General features: G+C 41.1%; 1 protein-coding gene across 1 annotated transcript; it reads right to left on the bottom strand.

The window, feature by feature from the left end:
- Positions 1 to 10,452: 10,452 nt before the first annotated feature.
- LOC105273960 (uncharacterized) lies at positions 10,453 to 24,520 on the bottom strand. The gene is made up of 4 exons (XM_011316712.1): positions 23,259 to 24,520; positions 13,153 to 13,325; positions 11,444 to 11,647; positions 10,453 to 11,325 (listed from the first exon to the last, which is right to left on the bottom strand). Exons 1-4 carry the CDS (start codon positions 23,626 to 23,628, stop codon positions 10,603 to 10,605), a joined length of 1,470 nt encoding a protein of 489 aa, XP_011315014.1. The 5' UTR covers positions 23,629 to 24,520; the 3' UTR covers positions 10,453 to 10,602.
- Positions 24,521 to 25,067: the final 547 nt, after the last annotated feature.

The following is a 25,067-nucleotide window of genomic DNA, read 5'->3' as shown; positions in this document are numbered from 1 at the left end:
TTATCACTCCATTAAATTTATTTCCCCGCATTTATCATCCGTAAAAATTCCCCACTGGTTAAAAAAATGAAAAATTGATGGAAATATCCCTTCCAACTGGAGTCCATGAAGAATGCCATAGGTATATATTTATAAATTAATTTCTCGCGGCATTTTTGCCCTCATAAAATATTCATGAGCTAATAAAATAGCGACAGTTTGTTGTTGATAGGCATAACGATCCAAAACAGCCAATCAAGTTTTTTTTTAACACTTTTCACAACACGTGTAGCATCTCTATTTCAAAAGCTATCCAATTTCGTGATGCGTGACGGGGTCTTACCTGTCCAGGTGCCTTTGCCAGGATTCAAGAGTTAGATGCATTCACAGCCTCTCTCACACCCACGTGATGAAGACGTTAGTTGTAAATGCCCCAGGTCTCTGGTGTTATACAATAACAACAGAGTTTACATCTACACGGGATATCGGTGATGTACACAACTCTATTCTTGTAGCCGGTGCATTCTCACACCTTGAGATGAGAGTGAAGAAAAAAAAAAACAACAACATCAACGAGTGCGGCACACGGTCAAAGGCCCGCGGGGGGTACTCAGTTCGAACCGTGAGGCTAATTGATACGTAAGATTACCTTCCCGCGAATTCCTCTCGCTTTTAAACATCCACGAATGATTGGTTGTCGGGACTAGCGCGAACTGGCACTAAATTCCTCGCTCTATCTCAATTCCGTTCGGGTGGTTTGAAAAAATTAATCTCTTTTCCCTCGATCGTTTAAGTTTCACTTTCGTTCAGGATTATCAATATTAAAATCCGGGGGATAACCATTCCAACAGTTATGGAGGAATTTTGATTTTCTTTTTTCTCAAAAATATCCTACACACACACATACAATCACGAACATACATTCCCATAAATTCTGGGATTCTCCATGATGTGAGTTTGCTAATTAAATTCTGTAAAAAAAAAATTTGAATTTGAAAGGCCTGCGGCCATAAAGTGTGTAGTGGATTCTAGAAAACATTTGTTTGTACCAGTGAAATGAAAATTCAGTAAAATCCGAAAAAGTTCAACCAACTTGTTTAAAAATAAAGTAGCATTGCTGAGGGGAAAAAAATGGAAGATTAATCGAAGAAATGATTACATTCTGGAGTTGTGTTGATGGTTGAATGATATACCGGGTAGAAATCCGAGGAAAGTCACAAAGTAAGTCACAAAAGATTCTAAACGAATAAATCTCTCTTTTCTTCTCTCCAACTTGTCTGAAGTGAGAAAAAACGGGACAAGGGTAAAAGGAAGAGGGTGCCAGAGGGCGTGGCTCACGTGGGGTGATTTAGCGTCGAAGGTGCGTGTCTCTATCCAGCAAGTATGCCGCAAGAAGACAATATAGGTAACCCATCCGTATATTGGGTATGGAATACAACAACGTGGAGCTTCAGCATTGAGGTTTTGGGGCGGCAGCTTTACAGCCGTTTAGTGTTTTACGGCCGTTTTATGAATGCCGCGGCCTTTCGTGAATCCGACTCACACACGCGGTTAGACCGTCTTACCTGGGTGCCATAGGAAAACCTTTTTATTCGACGTACTAACTCTTCTAACGTGCACCAACTCCTATCGTTCGCGCCATCGGACGAGATAGAAATCGGCGAAATAAACTCAACTTTGCTGTAAATTTAAGTTCAATTATTTTTCGTAAAAAATTATGCTTTAAATAATCCTCGGTGGAACTCTACAGGCCGCTAAATAAAACATCAAATAATAATAATATACCTTCGATCTTATCGAATTTGGAGAATCCACGGGGATTTATTCGATGGGTTTATTTATACGAGAAGTAAAACGAACTGAGTTTATGAACAACCAAAATACCTGAAAGAATGCATTTAAGGAAATGTTTATAAATTCGGAACAATAGGAAATATCTTTCATTTTAATGCCTGTCCATATTTGATATTTCATAGCAGAATAAATACTGTATCGATGAATTTCAATTGGTGCATCTGAAATGACCATCGGACCTGTAACTTCTGAGGAGGAACCCAGTGGAGAAATTATAATTTCTAAAAGCCTTTTGAAACTCAAATTAGTGAATGCAGCTTGAAAAATCCATGTTTCAGCTTCGACTTTACGACATTGAAACAAACATTTCTAACTATGATTGAATCCAGTTCAAATCTCAGACAGAATAAGGAATAAATCCAGGCGCAATTCCCTAAAAAAAAAACAAAAAATTTCCTGCAGAAATCAAAATGCTATTTAACAGTTAATTAAAAAATACGATATCAACCTTTTTTCATTTTTTCATTTTTTAAAAATGAATAAAATATCCATTCATTAGGAAGCAATCGAAGGAAAACAGTTGTTATACACATTCACGAAAATATTTACGGATACGATTAAAAAATTGTATTAATGGTGGATTGCAATACCCGCATTCGAGAGCAAAAATTAAATTTATTGAAAGCTGCAGTAGGGCACTAGACGACGCGAAATACCTCGCGAAAATCGATAGAAGTGGCATATCGTAAAAATGGCTGGATTGTGTTGGAAAAGTTATAGTGATTGAGATGTTATAATAGAATTCTGGAGAATTGGCCTGAACCGGATAGAATCGGATTGTCAATCGGATTGTTGTCAATGGGATATCTATGGCACTGCAGTCCCACAAAAACGATAACAAGCCATTGAGAATTAGAAACAGGGAAAATTAGGCATCCCAGATCCACAAACACTATAAAACTGATTTTTATGTCTGAAAATGGAGAAGACAGATTCTTTTGTATCGTATCGAAAAGAAGGATATTTCGATTATCGAGAGTGAAGCGGCGCGTTAGCTTTATACCCACTACTATATGGCAAACGATCGGCTAACTCAGCGGTCACGCCCCCTACAAACGCCCGCTCCACCCCTTCCGACGCGCTCGTTTCTCGCCCAACCCGATGTATATATTATATATCCCCATATACATCCCTCACCCTCTCTCACCATCCCCTCTCATATCCACCAATACACTGAATACGCCGAATATGCCGAATATGCCGAATACACCGACAACACTCTGTCTCTTTTTCCCTTTAAATTAATTTGCAACGATTAATTTTTAATTAAACCCCCATGAACAAATGTGCGTGTGAGGGAGAGGAGGTTGGCACTATGTTTTACACTTCGAGGAAGGCTCCTTAATTTTTAATACATTTTTTTATGCCGTTGAGGCAGTTTGCTGTTTTTTTTTTCTTTATTGCTTTTAATTTAACACGTTGTGAGAACGAGGACGAGGAATAAAAATGGTACTGGTAGTGGTATAAACCCAACGAAATCCACGCCTACCCATAACGATATTTTAATTAAAGCCAAGGCGCTCTCTGTGGCTCCTCGGCGGCTCTCTTCCGAGAGAAGAAATTCAATCTTGAGATAATAAATGATCGGTCCGTGAGGGGCTACTCCCTCTATCCTCTCCCCCAATACCTCGGACACCTCTTGGACAACACCTTAACTTTTATTAGTGTGAGGCATGTTTTTCCTTCTTTTTTTCTTTCTCCCAACTTTTTCCCCTCCACCATAGCTGAGACGACCAACACCTCTCAATTTCTAAAGAGTTTCACACCTTGGAAATCATATCAGGAAATTTTTATACAGTCATCCTTTGAAAATATTCGGTTGATTAGCTTGTCTGCTACTTTATTGTGATGTATGAAAATATGACGATGAATTTGATGGGAAGTATCATCGACTAGATGACGTGGATGATAATGGGTTCTGTTGTAAGGTGATTATAACGTGAAAGAAGGAAATGAAATGTTTTCTGTATTATGAGAGGGATAAAACGAGCATGACCAATTCCCGGAATGAAATTCAATCGTTCCTGCGGCAACTCTGACTCGCTTGATTCGGCTTCGAAGGACGAAATTAATTATTACCCAAGGGATATGGATGACGGATCAATTTGGGGATATACTGTCCCACACCCACACAAGGGCTTCCAGGATATATCTTTTTTTTTAGCTGCTTCGGTGCGTCTTTTTCCATTATATTATGTCCCAGGTAGGGCGGACTTTCCAGTGATCCCACGGTTCATTTTCACCGATCTATTTCGGGCCCTGACTGTAATCGGGATTGGTTCACTTCCGTTTCTGTACGGTGTATTGGGGGTTGACTACATGAGAAACGAGAAATTTCCGGTGATTTTTTTTTCTCTCCACTTTTTCGCTCTTGTTCCCCCACTTTTCTACACGATTATTGTTATTTACTGTGAGTGTGCATTTTATGTCGAGCACTTATCTGATGCTTTTGAATATTGCAGCGGGTGTATGTCTCTATTACTTGACGGACAGGAGATATTAACTGGAGAATGTGGAAGGGATGCCGAAGCGACACGTAAGCGTTGAGTACGTTTGACGAGTCCATTATAAAATTAATAACTATAAATCTTACAGCACTCGACTAAGGCCACTGCACAGTAGCACGTGGCCAGCCATTTTTCATACTCCGGTTAATTACCCGCAGAGTGCAAATTGAGGGAGACCGCGGTATGCCAGACATTTCCAACCATCGCCAGAGTGGGGAGTCATCATTTTTTTTTTATTCCTCAACTTCCTCACGTGTTATCAGGTCTATCTGCATGTTGAAAAACAATTAGCAATAAATTCTCATGGAGAATACGCAACAATGTTATACATGATTTGCCGAGCAAATTAAATCGACCGCTTGGAATCCGCTAAATATTGACTCCCGTCATAAAGATTAAAAAACTCCATCCGCCCCGCCCTTTCGAGTGGCAAAAAAACGCGGCCTCGAAATTAAATTAGAGCTAACAAACCCGGTGGTGTTATTTTTTTTTTACGATTTCTTCGCGTGTTGTACTGTAAAAATTCAGTGTAAGGTAAAATAAACAATGAGAAGGAAAATCTCGATAAAGCAATGAGCGGCGATGGGTGGCAGGAGAAATAAAATGCCATTGTGTTTTTCGAATCAAGTGGAGGGAGAAAAAAAGAAGCCTGGGATGAGGCTTGAAGGAGGTTTATAAGGTATAGCACGATATAAGTGACTGGGTTCGCGTGCCCATCAGGTATTACCCATGGTGGTGGTTGCGAGGTCCCTTGCGCGCCAGCAGCCAGTTTGAATTTCGAATGTTAACGTTTCAGGATAATTCCATCGACGGGGTGTTCTAATTGGCCTCTCATTACCGATGCTCGCTTGTATCCTAACCAGTGCACTTGGCTCATTCTCAACTCCCTCTCCATTGCCAGCACTGGAAGCCAAGTATTGCCATCTCTCTTGCACTTGCTCACCACCCTCCGCCCCTCTCCCTTTACCCTCCCAAAACCTCAACCAAACGATCCGGCAACCAAACCGGTGGCCCAACGATTATTGCTAGTTATTATCTACCGCGGGACCGTTCGATTTAATGGCCAATTGTTTCGAACGCCGGCGCGCTACTCTCTTAATAGAAATTTACTGGCCTCTAGCTTTACAGTCGAAAATTCAATGGATACCTCCGCAAATGGCTCCACCTCGTATTACGCAATTCACGATTTTGCCAAATATAATAGGAACTGGGATAATCCGACCGGGAGGAACAAAGAACCCCAGGAAGTTTCGTTGAGTGGCCCTCACCGGTTATTAATAGAGATAAGCTATATCCCTTTGCCAAATTATGAGCTCGCTAAAATTGTTGAAACGTTTGACAGCTGTTGGATCATCCATGTTCTATTATTAGGGATCTTTACAAAATTTAATTGAAAAACGAAAAAGTATGTGACGTCGTTGACCGGTGGGATGCTGTAGCCATCAATTTACTCGATTATCCACTTCTATAGCTATGTGGCTCTTTCAAGAGATGTAGAGATTTACCCCACCCTTGTGTGTATGTTATACCGTCGTCCACGTCTTCCGTGGACAGAAAACCTACTATAGATTACGAGGCCTGTTATTACGTTGCGGGGCGGAGGTTTTTTCGGGACCAAAAATTGGTTTTTAATGCCGGGTTCGTCGCTTTTATCCTTAAGACCCCGAGGCCAATACTTGCCATCTGTCTCACTTGCTCGTTATAACTCTCTCTCTCTCTCTCTCTCACCCGCATTCGCCCTACGTACCGGATAATAACTATATTATGATGGACTCTACGACCACGCGTTGTTGTCTTCTATAATCCCTCCCTCGTATGTCTAAGATCGTTTTGATCATCACTTGGCTCGTTGGTATGATTGTCTTCGTAACGTTGGGTATTAAAGTGCATTGAGAAAGTATCCGACGACTCGCACTTGAGAGAATACCGTCACTGACCCATTCATCATGGCTCGAGGTTTTGTTGGGGAAGATAACGGAATGCTAAATTTCTGGAAAATTATACTATGTCAGTACATCGTCCCTTAGCATCTAAATCATTAAACTTAAATTTTCCTGAATTTCGTGTACTATCATTTTAGTTATAAAATAATCACATTTTTGGGATTTATAACTACGATAATGGGCTTTTTATGGATCGTCGGTTGCTGTCTCGACTACAGCTTTGTGATTGGTGGGATCGAATTTTATGAGTGCTGTGGATTAAATAACCCAGTAATGTGGATTTTCGGGATGTTTATCATGTCTGAGATTCGGGAGTGTTGTGTGATTGAGTTCAATATGCATATGTGAATTCTATTTCATGCCATTACAACATGAAACCACTGTATCCCTTCGAAAACCCGATGGAATTCAATTTTCCAGACGGGGGGCTTTCAAAAGAACAACCCGAAGTCGTTTCCTGGTAGGTCAATATACCTAAGTCAGTTTTTTTCACTCTCAATTCTGTCAGGTAAAAATAGAATAAAACATTTGATCCAAACTTGAAATAAAAATGAGAAATTGTTTTGTCTCTTGAATTGGTTTGCCAGACACATTCTAACGACTCTCATCAAAATAAATGGATTGAACCCAAATTGATTTTCATATGAAAGCCTGTAGATTAGTTTTGATACTATTATTTATGATCAAATGGTGATGATTAAATAATTTGGCATTATTATGCATTGAAAAGAACAAATCCAGGGTATTGGACCCTTTGGAGATCCGCATAGCTCGTGTCCCACCAGACGATTTATTATGAGAAACATATCGCACATTCTGGCGGGCGTTGGAACTTTGGCATATGAAAAAAACCACATCGGTGGGTTGAAACGGGCAAAACCACACGGCTCGAGGAGGTGCTAGTAAGAGGCGGGTACATGCCTCGTAAACCTTAGATTTACTTCTGGCTGGCCGCCATCAGAGTAACGTGTTGTATGTTTGGATCGTACAGCACAACCCCACCCAACCCCTCTTCCCAGCGGGTTTCCTACCACCTTATCCAACTCCTTCAATGTGCCTCGAAGAACCGTCTCGAGATACTTATCGTTGATATTACCGTGCCAAGTTATACAGCCGCGAGAATTTTTCCCCGTCTTTTTTAGTGCAACGTTGCCCCACACACCATCGAAAAACCTCCAAACAACGTATCTTCAGTTCGGTTATTTTATTCGTGTTATGCGTTATCGTCAGAGTAACATGGAAAAAGTGAATATAATCGTTGCCTATAGCACCCGGAGGGCAGATCGAAAATTGATTTGATTTTATACCCTTTTACTGTTTTCTTTTTTGGACTCCTCAAAACACCATGATACTTTGGCGTATGTGCACTGAGTCCATAGGGCTAACCAGCATTGGCAGCCCCCGTATCATTGATCTCACAAGCGTAAGCGGAATAAAATTCGGTAATAAAATTTGTTCCCGCCAGTTATATCGTCGACTTGGGCACAGATCCTGGGATGAGGTGGAAAAATGAGGGTGGAAGCAAAGCGAGGGAGCAAGTGAGAGAGATGCTCGTTTTGCCTGCTTTGCCAAAAGGCGGCTATTAATTTTTTATCTCCCATCTCCCTGGATACCCAATACAACCCCGAGAGAGGCATATACGAAAACTAACGAGAGAAGGAAAAAGACACCAAATACCACGAACTCTGGTGTTTTTTCAATATTCCAATGTCCAGACTCATAAAAAATAACATGTCGAAATTATATTCAACCCGGAGTACCCACCTAAATACGAGTTTACTTTTTTTTTTTCACCGAGGGGAATTGAATGAGCAATTCATTTGCGTTTGTATACATATACATTGTTATTAAGTCGTTCTTTGAACCTCCATTAGGAGAGAAAAATGATGAAGGAGAAATCGATACGAGACGGACAATCGATACTCCCGTCGCGACGAATACATGCATATTGATGGGTGCTGGTAGTACATAACTGCAAATGATGTAGAAACTTGTGAATATCAGGGAGATGGGTTTTGAGGTTATGCAGAGGGCGCGACGTTTCGGCGTGGGTGGGGCCACCCGATGTGTACGCGCGCCGGTCCCATCGGCGGGCCACGTTGGACCTCTCGGTCCCCTCCGTGCCCCCCGCCATCCCACTCACCGGAAAGATCGTGAGTTCCGATAGTTGAGTACCTCTGGGAACTATCGGTATCGATCGTCGATCGACCGCACCAAGTGGTTTATGTGAGCTCTCAACCTTTTAACCTCAACCATAATAACTGCGAGAGGTACCAATGGATATATCGGGAACTTTATAAGGCCCCAGCATCATCCCCACCCCATTCTTCTCCCTCACTTGATCTGCCTGATCAAACTGGATCTTCGGTGCACGATCCTCTCGGCCACTCCCGACCCGCAATAAATCGTCGTTAAACAATTTTTAAAGTGAGGGAGGGTAAAGTGAAAGACATATTGGGGCCCAGAGAAGTGAGAAATAGTGGGTATATGTAGAGTTCACCTGGCCTTTTTTTTTTATAGGGCATCGCTTGGCGTGGAAGGTACCGCTTCTCCTCATTCGGAGGGCAACACCAGTCCTGGGTGAAGAGGGTTCTTGAGAGGCCGCTAAATCGCTGGCGTCCCTTCGGGGGAACCATCGGAGGAAGGTAAATTATTCGTGGATCTCGTCGATTAGAGGGCGCTGGGTCAAACACCTGCCGGATTCACACATACGGTGTTTCATAGAGTTTTTTTAATTGATCGCATTGATACCCACTCGGATAATTAGTACGATTAATGATGAAGTCACTCATACGGTTATTCGTTTCACAATTTCGCGCGGAACAGCGTCATTTACAATTGCTTGATCAATTTCTGGTTGATAAAGTGATTATAGATGTTATAGATGCAGAGATCAGTTTGCAGCTAATTGGGAATGTTATTGTCAAGAGTCTGAAGCATCAAGTATAACCTTAGCATCACGAATTGACAGTGAATTCATTTGCAGTCAATTAATTGAATCGAAATGAATAACGGGAAGTATTAGATGCAAAGAGTGGAAAAGTAAATTGAGAGAAGGGGACATTAAAAGATGATTTGAATGGCAAACGATTTGGGAATGGCATAACGTGGACAAGATATAATGTGAATAAATATTTGAAAAGGAAAGCCAGAGGTAGAGGCCAACTAAATTGAGTCTTCAGTGGAGTAGACCACTTGGACTTTAGAGCCCTTTCTGGCGTCGAGATGGAGATGCTTCGGGGCAAGAGTAAGCGTATGGTATATGGCTAATAATATTATTGCGGCTTTGCCCAAGGCACAATGGGCCTTTGTCGTTGAACGAGGTTCCACAAACACCACATGGGCCAGCGCAATTGCCTTCCACCATGTACCCCCTCCCGCGACTTCATAAAGTAAATTACGAGCAGCGACTCATTGTCCATCCATTGTACCTTGGCTGTACTGCGTCGTCACTTTGGAAGGTTAAATCAGCCTCATGGTTTCCCTTTCCTTCTCTTTGGTGAGTGCGAGTGAATAGACTCTCTTAATGAATTGGAAATAATCAACGGGAATAATAGAATAATGTGTCATTCAATAATTAGACTTTGTAATTTTTTCTTGAGAATAAATTAATATATTTATAATTGGGTATTATTGGTAATGTTTTGTATTTTTGCACGTCATGAGCATTTATGGCATCTCTCTAATCTCTTTATCATTTTTCTTTATCATCAATTTTTCTTCAGAAAAAAAAACAAATACTTATTCGATTGTAATTCAACTGCACAATTTTGCTCGCTCATCATCGCTTGCTAAAAGTTTTACAAGAGAATCTCTTTTTTAGTGCTCATTGAACAACTATATCGTCGAATTTTATTATCATCATATCCCCATTTACGTGATGCCCTACGTTCAATCTATGTACACGGCAATCAGGTGAACATTCTTCTTCTACTTCATTAAATTAATCCTCCCATGTTTGATGATCCCCATGAAAGGTCTAACGCCTAATATTCTCACGATAACATCTGTTTATTCATCTCCGTTTTAAATTAAAAATCATTTGACTATTTACATTATAAATACACCCGATAATAATTTAACTCTCAGAGTCAAGGTCGATTTATCGATAGATATTGGTTGCTCACACAAGAGCAACAATTGAACTTTCCACGCTCACTTTCTTATTGCACACTGACATTTATTTTGTTGCCTGAGAGGGGTAATGGGGTGGCATCGACAATTACACTCACAGCAGATATGTCGAATATTGATATTCAATCAGTCTCCATGGATAAATCGTCGGATAGAGTTCACACATCTCCACAGTTACGACAGGACTACGTAGTGGATGGTGATGTTGGTACAGATATTGGTGATGTAGGTGAACTAGATCGTCTGCCATTAGTGAGATTAGTTGGTGTTGACGAGCGATTTTGAACATCTCTGGGTGTATTCGCTCGATTATTACCAAGAAGACTATCGATTGAGAATGGATTGAGTCGTCTCCTGTCGTCTCTCCCTTTGACCGACAGATCAATGCTCCCACTCTGTACCTCATCGTCATTCCTGTCCAACGGACTCCGCCCTAGACTTCTAGGACTCTCTGTCGATCTCCTTGCAACGCTATTACTCAGATTAACAAGTTCCCGCCGCCGCTCCAGAAGGCTTAAGCCCCACCGTCGAATTCCCTGCTGATGATTGAGATCCAGGTTGATACTCAAGCCGCGCTCTGGACTCTGATGCTCACCTGATGAGTGTGATGTCCTCCCATGGTCACTCTGATCTAATGTCAGTCTTGAGTAACACTCACCATCAATCGAACCATCCGCTGCCGAGTCCATTCGCTCACTACCACTCTCCGAAGACGAGTCCAATCCCCCAACAACATCAATCTCCTCATTGGCATCATTTCCCGAGCCCGATACACTGCTACCTTCGTTCAAACCACCCAATTGACCAAATGATCCACTCAGATGACCATTTAATGAGCCACCACTCGATGCCGCTGCACTTCTCGCTTCCCAGTCAGCTTTTAGTGTTGAAAGGTCCACAGAGATACCCTATTAGGATAGACAATGAAGAAAAAATTCAAGTTTTTTAATCTCATGGAGATACAAGTTTAAATTACTTGAGGATTGGCCTTGGAAAGTTTTAAGTTTTCGAGGCAAAATAGTTTACCTTGGCAGCTAGTTTTCGCTGTTGTCTCTCAAGGGCTTTCAGCAGCTTTTTTTGCCGCCTCTCACGCTCTTTTCTTCTCAACTCTTCAGGGGGAATTGGCTCACCACTGCAACTCTGGGGATGAGCGTTGTGCGCCGGCCTTCCTGGACCCTTTTTCGTGTGCTCCTTCTTTCGCCACTTTGCTCGACGATTTTGAAACCACACCTGTTAACAACATATGAGGATCACCAGGGTGTTTGAGCGAGCAAGTTCGAGAAAATTGGGGACTTTCACAGGAATGAACACTCATAAACATATGAGTGGATTTTGTAATGCATTTTTGTGGTGGTTCATGGGGTCTCTACATCAGCTGATGAATGTTCTTGGTGGGCGTTAGGAGTTGAATTTAAAATAGTAGAAATGAAGACATTAGTTGGTGGAAGTAACCACGGTAATAGGTACAACTCCCGGTGGTCTCTCACGCGATATCCCGGATCGATACTCACGTACATATGCCTTTTTTTTTATTCCCTACTTCATTTTTATCCCTCAACTACAACTGACATCGAGTCAACTCGACATGACCAAACAACTTCATTATGTCACGCATTAATGCATATCTGAGATTTGAATCTAAACATGTGGTGGATTTTATCTAATCTCTTTCATTTAACGATGGAGATAGGGTGAAGAAAGAAGCGCGTCAGAGGATGAGGCTGTCACCAGTGTCGTACGATCTCGTTGTTCACCCCCTTATTGAGATGAGGGACTTTTTTTTGTTCTTTTTTCATTCTCACTATGGCCCATTATCTCGGACCCTGAAATACCGTAGGGTCGGCATATGCACGTACGTTTATATCCTCCCTTACATTCTATCAAGCGTATCTAACCGCATAAATATAAATATACCGGTCATACGCGCCACTCATCCAGCAGCCCGTGAAATTGAAGGCCACCCCCATTTTTTTTTAATTTTTAATCTATTTTCTCGTGCTTTCTTTGTACCTCATCGTTTCTCCATTCGCGTGAATGTTTCGTGGGATGAGGAGTTAGTGAAATAGCCGCCTTTGCTGGAGGCCATGACAGGATTATGATAGTGAGTGGAGATCGATTTCTGACTGAATTCTTGAGGAGTTGTTTGTGGGTGTTGAAGGTGTGTGGGTGTCGTACGGGATTTTCAGACTGTACGAGGGTAATTTTCACGTCTAAATCCACCAGCACTGAGTGATGGATACTTTTTGTAAGGTTTATAATACAATGGAGAATTAAAGGGGGCCAAATAACCAGTGGATTTAGTCATTGGTGATGTCATTGGGGAGTAACGTAGAAATTTATCGTTTTAAAATCGAATCGAGATGGGCCTTTTTCCGGATGGACACCCCACCCATAAGGTACTGCTACATGCTGGATACATGACCACTGAAAGGAACAGATGGACCAACTACCCCCTCGAGATAAAGAGTCAAGGGTCGAGCGGTCAGGAGCCATCGCCTACCCTCGTACGGTGTCGGGAGTCTCTGTATCATGACACTGAGAGGTACTTGAAAGCCGAGAACCTCTCAATTTTTCGAGGACTATCTCGAGGACCCATCTAATAGAGCCGTAACCGACACACGTCAAAACAAACTCAGTGAGATGCGAAGGAGAGGTTCAGTGGGATCGGAAGTGGATTTTTTGCATGGCTATTTTTTTTAGTATAAATCCGCTGGGTGATGAAGGATAAAACTTACAGCAACACGACTCTCCTTAAGCTCGAGCCTCACAGCCAATGCTTCTCGCATAAAAACGTCTGGATAGTGACTGGAGAGGAAGGCACGTTCTAGCTCCTCCAACTGCCAGCTACTGAAATTCGTACGACTCCTTCTCCTTTTGCTTCCGCCTTCATCAGACTCACCGTCACATCCTGCAATGAAATAAGAGAGGTATTGAAAAAAATAGAACATACAGGGTCTTTTCTCTATTTTTTGGCGTTTGATATTTCTTGGGTGTTTCATTATCATTTTTGTTGGTTCCATCGTCTGAAGATTGATGCGAATGGGGATTAATGTCGAGTAATAAAATTAGTCTTCATTCCCCCGTTGGAAATCTGTGGCCCTGACCCTGCCATATGATAAGACCCGTAACCCCTCTGCATTTTGATATGTATAACATCCAATATTGAATAAACATGAAAATTTCATAATTTTACGAGCACTGTTCCATATTGCTCTGCCTCTAGCTTCGGATACCCAATGGCGGCAAAATGCGTTATCATCTTTGGGGAATCTTCGAACGACGATTGTTTACCTCTCTCTCTCCCACAATGTGTATATGTATGCTAATGCCGGCGCCGGGGAATTGAATAAAAGATCGAGAATTATGATTGACCCCACGGTTCGCGATGGACTTATCTCTTCGTTTCTTTTCTGTTCTCCTCCCCCGCGTTTCCTCAGCTTTTGGTTATGCTGGCATTTTTTTCCCTCCATTTTACAACCCTCCTGCTTCTCTCTTTAGCCCATCCTGGGGGACAAGTGGGCATTGCGACATGGAGAAAATCGAAATAAGATTCTTCATCGTGATACCATCGCATTTATTATTACCTTCACAATATTTATTCTCCTCAATTACATTTTCAATTCTATTCGAAAAATTTTATAGCGTTACGAACAATAGAGGTGAGCTCATAAATTGAATAAGGTTTCTGTTTGATGATGAATATTATGCGAATGGTGAATGAGAAATTTTAGAGATTCAATGTTTTCAGAGCTTCGCGGTTCTAACACATCTCCGTGAAATTCAATTCTCCGCATGTTGGATTAAAAGGAACGAGAATTCTTGAGGGACTTTTATTGTCCCAGAGTTTATGACCTCGTTCTTTCAGAGCTCCAGCTTCTTGCTGAGGACAGTGTGAAGATTTCATCGGTTTTACTGCAATGTTTTTTCTAGGGGTATGTAACAAGCGAAAGAGAGGAATTGTGATTAACCGGCGATTTATTAAAACCTGACCTCAGACTCAGTCTCTTTCTTTTCATGAGACAAACATGGCGGAAACTAAACCAACGTACCGATGGGTATCGATCGTCGACTCTCATTATTGATAATCCATAATCCAGAACGAGCACGTCCGTGCCAGGCGCACAGTGGCAGCTTGAAGGATCGTCTCGTGGGTAGAAACCCTTCAGGATGAAAAAGTTCAATTTTATTTTTTTCCACCTTTTTAAGAAAAATTGTCCGATGAATTACCCGAGAGGAGAAAAAAAAATGACTCTCACCCGATAATAAAGTTCAATAATATTCACAACTTTTTCATCGGTGAATTCAATTTTTTCGATGTAAGTGGCTGAGAGTGCATGCCACTTCCTCTCAATTTCGCGTCAATTTTTCAGACTGGCGATTTGACGACAGAAAAACATTTCATACGCTTGTTGATACCGCTGGGGGTGAGGGTAGGTAGGACAAGTTAGTGAGGATTATGACGTTAAGACATGTCGCGTGTACACGCAACCGAGACTGCATCGCGTCTGACCACTCGCCCTATCATAACAATGAAAAAAGTATGAAAAATCGTAAATGTGTAGGTATAAACTGATTACAACGACATACCTCTGTGCGATCATTTTTTTTTTGTCGTTTTGGTCGTCGATTATACCCCGGCTTTATGAGGGGCGAGAAGTTTGTAATTAATTCCATACCCGTGCCCAACCACCTCCGATTCACTCGAGATATTTTCATAATTAACGTTTTCCTCAGTTAAGCGTATATATTCATCGTCGTTTCATTTGTCTTGCGTTTTATCGTTTCTCATACCCGATCATTATTATTTAACCGGCTTTAATTGACATTTCAGCTTTTATTCAATTGGCGTTAAAAATAGGTAAAACCGGTTAATCAAACGTCTAATTCACATACATCAGATAAGTCTGTCGAATGGAGTGACTCGAATGGAGTAACGTGACTATTAATTTTACGAATCAGATAGGAATTCTCTCGAGAAATGAAAAACTGGAATGTTTATAACCTAGTTTTGGCAGGAGTCGAGGGAGATGAGCATCACTCTCGCTTATAATCGTGAGAGAAAAATACTTGGCACACGTTTGTATACTCCTTAACGTAAAAGATAATGCTCCATGTAACGCGATGTAATCATCAATGTGATAGTCTACAAGTTGGAAAGTGCCAAGTAGCAAAATGTTCGTTATGTGTACCAAGTTTAGAAGGCAGTCTTGTTAAGCGCGAGCCAACAAAGTCATTAGCACCGAGAACGACATGACCAGAGGTGTTTGTCACTTCTCGGGGGAGAACCCAGAAATACCCGTGCATTTGTAGGAAAGCACTGACTTTTGTTAATACGGTCCACAAAATTCCGAGGGAACACCTGTATCTCCTGGGGGATTTCCCGAATTACGACAACTTTGTCGGTCGATTCCATCGATTACTCCTAACAGCGTCATCAGTCCTACCCGGATTATTTAAACTTTCGAATATACTATTGCCCCAAGCGATTACGTTATAGCTGGATAACAATTATATGAAAACAATTCTACGGAACTCGTGAAAAAATTATCTGGAGTGCAACGTAAAATTATATTGTGAAATAGAATAATGCAAGTGAAATCTCTCGTGGAAACTATTTTACAATCATGCAAATTTTTCGGAGGAAAAGTGGAAACTATGTATTGCCTCACAAACATTTCATTGATTTCAGATAAATTTCTAGGAAAAACATTTCGCCATTGTGAAAACTTTCTGGACCAACTGAACACCCTCTTCCATATACGGTAAAGCTTCTCAAAAATCGTTTAATATTTTAGAAAATTTGGCAATAAACTGACACCAATTACATCATTTCTATTACAAATTTTCTTCGCTCGCTCATTGCCGGATCATCAACGCCGTCCGGATAATCTACCCTCTCTGCACCGTAAGCATTTCATTGACGTTAATTATCAATGATTAAAGGTATGATTAGAAATAAAATGGAGGGGAAGTAGTTGATTTGAAAGAAGGTTTTTTGGGTGAGAAGAGGATTATTAAGTTGTAAGGCGTTAACTGGCATAAGGCGTCGGTAGGTGGGTTGTATATACGGTGGGTTTGCGTGCCGGACTGACTACATTTGCATCTAGACACCATCAATCCTTCTGACGCCCAGTTTCAACCCCCCTACTTCCCACCCCCTGCCCCCCCTTGCCCGCCCCCCAATCCACCGAGAGGTCTATCTCTCTCTATTCCCTGCTACACAGTGTACACACATTTCACCCTCCCAACTCTCGGAGTGTTACAACCGTCCCCGTCGGACGAGTTTGAATTAAATATCTTTACGTTAATGAAAGGCCCCGCCACTGGCATACACATATCTCTCCCACTGACGTTGTTGTGTCTGTTCAACAGAATTTTCACTTTTTCAGGTAGGGAGATATGAAGACGTGTAATCGTTTGAGTACATGGCAACATGCAATGATCTGAAGAGGAACCCGAGACTTTTCTGCCGACGTACCCGTCCCTCGTTTGAATGTCGTTAAAGGACTCCTCTGTAACGTCACTATATAGGTATAATTATATAGCACTCATATGTGAAAGACTCCTCGACGGACAGATCGGCACCGTGTAAACGACGTCTTACGATACACCCAGTTTACTCCATTTTTTTTTTCTTTCTCTTGGAGATTTCATCAATTTTTTCTTTTAACTTCATGGAAGCCGTTTTACTTTATTTACGGGTTTAGCAGTTTTTGCTCTAGCGTTTCACGGAACTGTTCGACAGTTTAATCGCCGAGATGCATTCACCGAATATGAATAGTAATTTATCACTGGGGCACCCCACACTCACTAATTGAATTGACTCAGGAGCAATGGCAGGTAATGAATTGATTTATGGTTATTCTAGATTGTATTTGTGAGTTTTGTTGTATTGATCTTAGGATTTTCAACGAGGCCGTAGGGCAATCGGCAATGACGAAGACAGGCGCCACGGTTTAGCATTTTTTGAATATAATTCTTTGGCGAATTCTTTTTTGTTGATACCGATCAAGCCGGCCAGTTAATTATACATTAATACCCTGGGTATGGCGTGCGATCCTTGAGGTTATTCCTGAGCAACGTCGCCGTGGTGTTTTTCGCGATGCCCAAAGGGGAAGTTAACGTTTGTAAAAGTTGAGCTGAGATGCAGTCGATTTCTGCCTCCCGGCTTAAACTCGAGAAAAAAATGAATAAAAATGAATAAGAAAAAAACTCACTCATGTACGCGGGGGCATTTAACATTTTTCAAGCGGTAAATTGAGCCGTCGTTTCCCGCGGAATTTCAGTTCGGAAGCACTCGATAATCACCATTTTATTAACCTTTCAAGTACAAAAAAATTATGCTTCAATTAACCACTGGTTATTATAATATCTCGATGGGAGTTAAGCTGAGAACGTACTCGTGTATGGAAAAATGATGTACTTTACATAATTTCACTTAATCTCATCATTTTTCAGCCACTTAAAAAAAAACCGCTTTATCAATATTTTTAGCTCGAAGAGATGAATAAATGACGACACAGTGAAAAATAATGAAAAATAATAAATATGATAAACTCTGATTTTAATTGAAACCATGTATTTTCAGGTCGAGGGGGCACGCTCACAGGGTGTCACACTTCTGCTTCTGGGAATATCAAGATGTCGTCGATAAAACGGACGTCACATCCGCGTACCCTGCATGTCCCATTGTCACGTTGGAATTATTTTTGAAAATGTGCAAAATAAAAAAAAAAAACAGGCACGTTGGTAGCACAAAGGGGGTTAAAAAAGAGTTGCGTGCCATGGCTCGGGTAGCCCAATTACTAACCATGGGTTGTTACCCCCTGGCGTGTCATTTCCCGAAGAATATTATCTCCGTTGCGTGTAACGCGACGCTCGGGATCGGGCTACCTATACTCCTTACTTGAGACGATTGTTTTAAACGAGTACGATCGAAATCGGATCATTCGTTTACAAAGGTAAAGGTCGATATCGATTGCCACCAGTTCCCTGGGGAAAAAAAAATATCCAGAACCACCACTCGATGTTTACTCCCATCTTCATTCCTCCCTTTATCTTACTGTTTTTTTTTTTTTTCAATTTTATTATTCGTTTTATCGTGTCTCTTTTTCACTCAAACGTGAATCGCGTGCGCATCAGAAGAACCGAGAATTGACTTTTACCCGCAACCAAACCGATTATCTCCAATGCTAACGGTTGAAGATAGGCTAAGGGAGGGTGGTGAATTGTATTCAACCCAGTATTTATGCAATAAATATTATAATTTCTCTTTTGCGCGAAATTTAAACGCCAATGCGTGACAACCAGAGCTCACTTTTACCCCAGTACTCCATCATCTTCATCAAGCTTGTCAGAGTGATTTTCTTATTTCCACGTTTTACTGTAAATTAATATCATTGATAGATGTTGGTAATAAATATTAACATAACCACTGACTTTTCATGCATCTCTTCTTTTTTCCATTTTTTTTATCCACTAGCTTTGACGGGTATTTACATTCATATCATCATCAATTCAGACTATTTAATATTCCATACTTTGCATGATGACTATGAATCAGGAATTTATCACTGGGCATTCGTCGGACATCGGTCAATGATTACGATCGATCAACAGTATAAATTTCCACCGAAGGCAGCAATTAAATTGAATGAATTTTTTAATCAGCCTGTGAGTATTGGATATGTTAATTTTCAATCAACGAAGCAAGGAAAATCATCCAATAGGTAATTATCAGTCGGATTGAGGTGCAATTATGAAACTAGTGAAACTCGGGATTAAAATAGCTTAGTGGTAAAATTATAGTTGGATATCAATGTAATCAGAATTTATAAATTGTCAGTTGTCGTTTTTTTGAAACAACTGTAGGGTCGCTTGGGCGAACGGAGAGGGTATCGCGTTATATTATGAGGCTCACGGAGTAATCCGGGCGTTGCTAATTAATGCCCGTTGTGCCAGAGAACCGGGACGATTAGGGCTCAATGTCATAAATAACAATTTTAATTATCGCTCGTACTCTTTTCCTAGGTTTAACGCGCGACAAAATAATTCACCCATTACATGAAACACAAGTATATATCACCATTGTACAATATCGTAAACCGCACAATTTGCCTTTAACGTTACATGATTACACCCGTTGAATTGTTTCTGACTCTATTATTAAAGAATTTATTACAGAATTGAAAATGTTAATTAACGTAAATTTCAATCAGATAGGAGTTATAAAATCTAGGTAGTTCGGGGCAGCGATTCCTCGGAATTTCCCAAAATCACTGAAGCGATAATAAAAATGTGTCGTTACACGATAAAAATACTTGATGATAAATAAATACGTGTCTAACAACATTAAACTTAATTGAGAGGACTATAAATTATACTTCAGTGACAAGCATTATCGTCTCTGTCATGTACAAATCGAGTAAAAAAATGAGTACAACGGAGAGAACTAATGCAGTATCGTATACACAGAAACTCGTTTTAATTTCCGCCGTGACTCGAATTGATGTAAGCAAATGCCTCGGTGCTCAATGGGAAATTGGAGGGGCGAGGTGTTTTTGAACCCTTTTCCACTTGTAACGTCGGTGCGAACTCGTGAACAATTGTAATTCAGGATCGTTATCATTCAAGACAATTAGCAGGGCATATAAATACAGCGTATCTATGCTCCGTCGGCTGTAACAGACCTCGTGCTCAAGCCATTCCGACTATTTAATTAATGTTTTCCTTGGGTTACAGAGAAGAATTTCCTTCTATTTATACTATGAGTACATATGGTCTCGCAATTTTTTCACTGCGTACGATTGAAAATTCCTAAATATATATCTATATCTATATATATATATATACTCTAAGAAAATAATACTGGTGCAAATTGTCATAATTGACAAATGATAATTGGCTGAGAAAGTCAAAGTGAACTTTGAAATCACTCCGTACTTTTCTCTACATGTATAAATTTTCCATGGACACTATATGTCGTCATATACCTGTCGTGTATTTATATACATATCTTTCCATCGGGATTGAATTGAATTTTAATCACTAGTCTACAGGCTTATGAGAATTGTTCGCCTGAATTAAATAAAAAATGGGAAGTTTCAAAATTCAGGCGACAACGACTGTCAATGGTTAATCTACTCGAAATTAAATTGGAAGTACAATTTAATTGTATTGAATTCAAATTCAATTGAATTTCACGAATGGTTGAACCTCAAATCGAATTCTCATCCATGGCATTAAATTTTTTATCGAATTGCGAACATTGTCGGCTACTGTACATAAGAATACGAATGTAATGAAGTCATATAATGATAGTTAAAGCTGGTAGATTACGGAGAAGAAGATATAACACTGGACGGCGAGCGTTGATGAGAGGGAAACATGAAAAATAAGAGAAATACCGATAGACCCCTTCAAAAGATATAGCGCTGCTCTCGGGTGACAGTTTGAGACGCAACTTCTTTTTTATACTTAAGTACTCCATCTCCGACCCGATTTTACAGACGGGTGTTATCACGGAAACATATTGCAGCTCAATTATTCACTCCCCAAACATTGAAAAAAAAAAGCAGAGAATAAACGTCGTTGTGATAATTATTACACTTGGTATGTTAAAGTCTCTGTGTTGGGAGAATCAACAGACGTCAGCTTGGGAGATCGCGTGAGGGACTTTATTATCACGCACATCAGAGAATATAGCATCCTTTGCCTCTATGATAATCCACACCCTTGTCTTTGAAGTTATCGTCTTCTTGTTATCATCTTGCGTTTTAACCGTCAGGAACAATTCAACTGACACGCATTCTAGTCTCATCCATTGGTCCACCTGTCAAAGCGCTTCTTTATTCCTGCCAAGTTATTGGAGAATTCGAAAAGACAGACGATTTCACGTGAATCTGGGCGAAACGTGAACAGATGATGGAGATGAGTCAAGAGAATTAGTTTATTTTTTCTGTAGTGGTTAGTGGAATGTTTCCGAGAGGGTGAGAATTTGGACGATTCAATTTGTTGGTTACACTGAGGCGAGAGATTTTGGTGCCCCAGGGCCCGGCGCTATCCACGAGGACATGCAAGCTTCACCTCGGCACATGGGAGTATCTCATTTTTATCTTCTCTTCAGCATATAGTGGTGTAGCGCATAGGTAAGACATGAGTGGATCGTGGTGGACGATGTGTTTGTGTTTGTGCCGGAGAAAAAGGTAAGATGAAGAGAGCGAATCGAATGAGTGCAAGTGGAACGAAGACATCGAATGTGTGAGTGTGTGTGACTCAGGGTGAATAAGGATAGAAGTTTTGAAAAGGGACTAACGACCGGCAGTTAACGGCGGCTCTTAAATTGCTGGTTGCATTGCTGCATCTTCCACGGACGGCTTGGCTGAGAATTATTAAACTGTAGTTTAGTTTAAATTAAGTTATTACCCCCTAGCCGGCTTGTTTTGTTCTTCCCTTTCAAAAGGGTTTTTCTTACTTCTATCTTCTACCATCAGGAGCTGGGACTTCTTGTCTCCTCATCAACTTCACTAGCTTCATCTTCATCTTCACATGATCCTGCGGTACTTCGCATTGTTGGATACGTAAATATCCTTTGAAATTTAATACAATTTCTTACACAAAATTCACAGATTATAATGCAGTTAGTTTTTGCTTAGCTCTTTACATATTTATAGACGTCGTGATTGCTGCCTTTAGGGGGACTTTTAGCAGAAATGTGGCTCATCTTGAAATTATTCCAAGTTTTTCGATATATGGGGATAATAGTGCTGAGTATATATCCTGTCATTATTTAACGATTACCATGAATTTTGTGGTAGGGATGGAATTAAACAAAATTCACGCAGGATTATTATGATGCTCCTGCCAAGTCCTCCTGGCGTCACAGACTGCTGTTTTGCTGGGATTAAGACCCCAGGACCATATCGACAAATCTCGAAGAAGCACCGGGAAATATGTTCTTAACTGCCGATGGTTCTCTGACATCTGTTGTCTGAGACCCGAAAATTATGAGTGACTGTTATTTAGTTGAGCCGATCTAATTATGAACCTGTTGTGGGCTCCCGTCACGAAACATCGTCACAAAGACTGCCCCATTATTCTATTTTCCATAATGACGGCTTTTATATCTGTCAACAGGTCTGATCACTGATTGATTTGGGTAAAAATTCATCATCCGAAGGCATCAAACATCTACTTAAATATATAATCAACTCAAACCTTCCATGAAAAACCAGGTAAGAGCGAGCAAGAGTGAAACCAACATAAATCCCAAAGAGTGAAGAATCCTGGGCAATCGCAGCGTATAGCTCTCGATTTACTGCTCAAGAAAATAAACAACCCAACAGAAGAAGGGAGAAGTCTCACCAATGGGAACACGTAAAAAACAGATTTCCACCCCAACTTGGCGGAACGTGAGGCTCGTCCGTCGGAATGATGGAAGCGAGTCTGTAGAGTGTGAAGATCTAACTGAAAGCGTATAGCTCCTGTGCCCCCCTTGTGGTAAGTGATCCCGCGAGACTGGTAGGAACGATTTTATGATTGACCGCGTTACCGGAATCCCCGAGGATCGTTTTCTCGGACATTGTTCTTGATTTCCCTGGAAATTCCTAGTGATAATCGACACGGATCAATGGAAAATCGTGACGCTACAATTTATCAATGAATGACAGGATCGTTAACTTGGGAATTCGATGGATACAATACTTGCAACAATTAATTTGGCAGCTTGACTAAAATAATCACACCTGCCAATCATTGAAAAAGAAAGATTCTATCAGTTGAACCACTCCGATGGCTATCCTAAATGAAGATCTGCCCAACAATCTCAAAAATCATGCAATACCTTTTTTGTCGTCATCTTCATCCGGATGGTCACCAGCATGATGAAGATGATGTGCGCCCGGATGATGCGCTGTCATGCCGGGCACCAGTGGATGACTCCCCAGTGCCGGATGGGTATGATGTGGATGATGATGGCTGAGGAACCTGACAGCAGCAGCAGCAGCCTGATGCTGTGCCTGCATTGTCTGTTGCACCTGACTCTGCACATTGCCAAGTACGGCATGATGCGGTGGCCATCCTAGATGGAACGGAAATACAGGTGTCGCCCTCTGGAACAGCCTGGCTGGAGCCAGCAATGAGCCACCAGTGCTGGCTGTTCCACCAACAGGAGGCGGTCGGAACGACAGACCACCTCCTGGTTCTAAAACCATGTTGGGCACCAACGTGATTATTTTTGGGATTAATACCCCAGTCGGGGACACTATTTCCTCAATGATATTGACACCCTCATTTATCACAACGTTCTTCTGATCCTGAGGTAATTACAACGCCTTCTTATTGTCGTTGACATTCAGGTGATTTGATGAATTCCACTGACCGGATGAATTTTCATTTGTCGGTGAATTATTCATACGCGGATTTCGGAACAACAGCCGGTCTTGAACTCTGGACTGGGGTCCGACGGCCAGCGCTCAAACCTTTCACAAACACTTTTACCTTCTTGGATTGGATTCAATTAACTGTGCAATGTTTCATTGCATATGCCCAGCATGATTATTACTAGTTCATGTAATTACTATGAAATATCAGGAAGTTGTCGATAGTTCAGAATTGGCTTTCAAAATTATATTACAGAAATCACGTGGATAATTAAATACGGTTAGCGCGTCTCAACCGACAAAAACTTAAACCGGGAATTTGTGAAACGAGTTTTCAATCCAGCGGTTTCTCAATTGCTAATCACAACCTAATCACAAGTCTTCAGGTCGACAGTTGTATCAACAACCTCAGTATTTTCATTAAAACAGACTCAGATAACATCCCCCACCAAATGCAATAATTTTCCTGAAATCACTAAATCTGTTGAAGTCCCTGATGCGTTTATTATCAACACTTTTCAAATCATTCACACAAGCCAAAAATCGAATGTACAAATACACTTCTAGACACAATTTACAATGAGAGATTATCCAAACGTTATTTCATAATCACTTCAACAATGAACGAATTGAATAGAGTATTCCGTTTGTCACGTTAACAACTGTCAGTGCGATGTCTAGTTGTTAGACCGATTGGAAGAGTCTGAGGGGTCCTTTGCCCTGGGTGGACCACTACGGCACGAGCCAACGGCACAATACTATCTGTTTCAAATGTACACCGGGCATTTCCCCACCAGCATCTCAACAACACGAAGAACCCGTTTGGGTTCCCACCCAGTGCCACTTCCATTGGCCAACGGGGCAGTGCGTTGTGGGGATCCCCGCTTCATTCAACCAATCCCAGCGGAATGTTTTCGGTCTGAGTCACGCCCTCGCTGTCTACCTTTGTACCCTGGAATTGAATCGACGTCCCCTACTACATCGCTTTGGGCATCCGGGGTGGAGGGGGATATTCCTGGTGGGGACGAATCAATTGACGACTGCCTCAAATCCCACCGCAAGATGGCTCCTCCCTTTCACCTGACTGCGACAAAAACTACCCCCCAGTCTAACGAGAAACACCCCGACAACATCATTCTATCCAACTGTTCTACAGGATCATACCCAAATCTCGTTTAACAATTTTTTTTCGATAAGTTTTAAGGTTTTATGATGGACTGGTTATTCCTCCAAGAATTGAATCTCGTAATTTTCTTAAGATAATCAATTGA

This window comes from Fopius arisanus, unplaced genomic scaffold, assembly GCF_000806365.1.
Source record: "Fopius arisanus strain USDA-PBARC FA_bdor unplaced genomic scaffold, ASM80636v1 scaffold00008, whole genome shotgun sequence".
Classification (NCBI taxonomy): domain Eukaryota; kingdom Metazoa; phylum Arthropoda; class Insecta; order Hymenoptera; family Braconidae; genus Fopius; species Fopius arisanus.
The sequence above is the reverse complement of the archived record's forward strand: the minus strand, read 5'-3'. Positions and strand labels throughout refer to the sequence as shown.

Bases quoted from the DNA above. Each gene is read 5' to 3' on its own strand.
- LOC105273960 (XM_011316712.1), bottom strand. From the start codon at position 23,628: ATGGTTTTAGAACCAGGAGGTGGTCTGTCGTTCCGACCGCCTCCTGTT. The intron at 11,648-13,152 runs GTAAGTTTTATC...TGTTGTTAACAG, and splicing joins TTAAGGAGAGTCGTGTTGCT to GTGTGGTTTCAAAATCGTCG. The intron at 11,326-11,443 runs GTAAACTATTTT...CTATCCTAATAG, and splicing joins AGCGAAAACTAGCTGCCAAG to GGTATCTCTGTGGACCTTTC.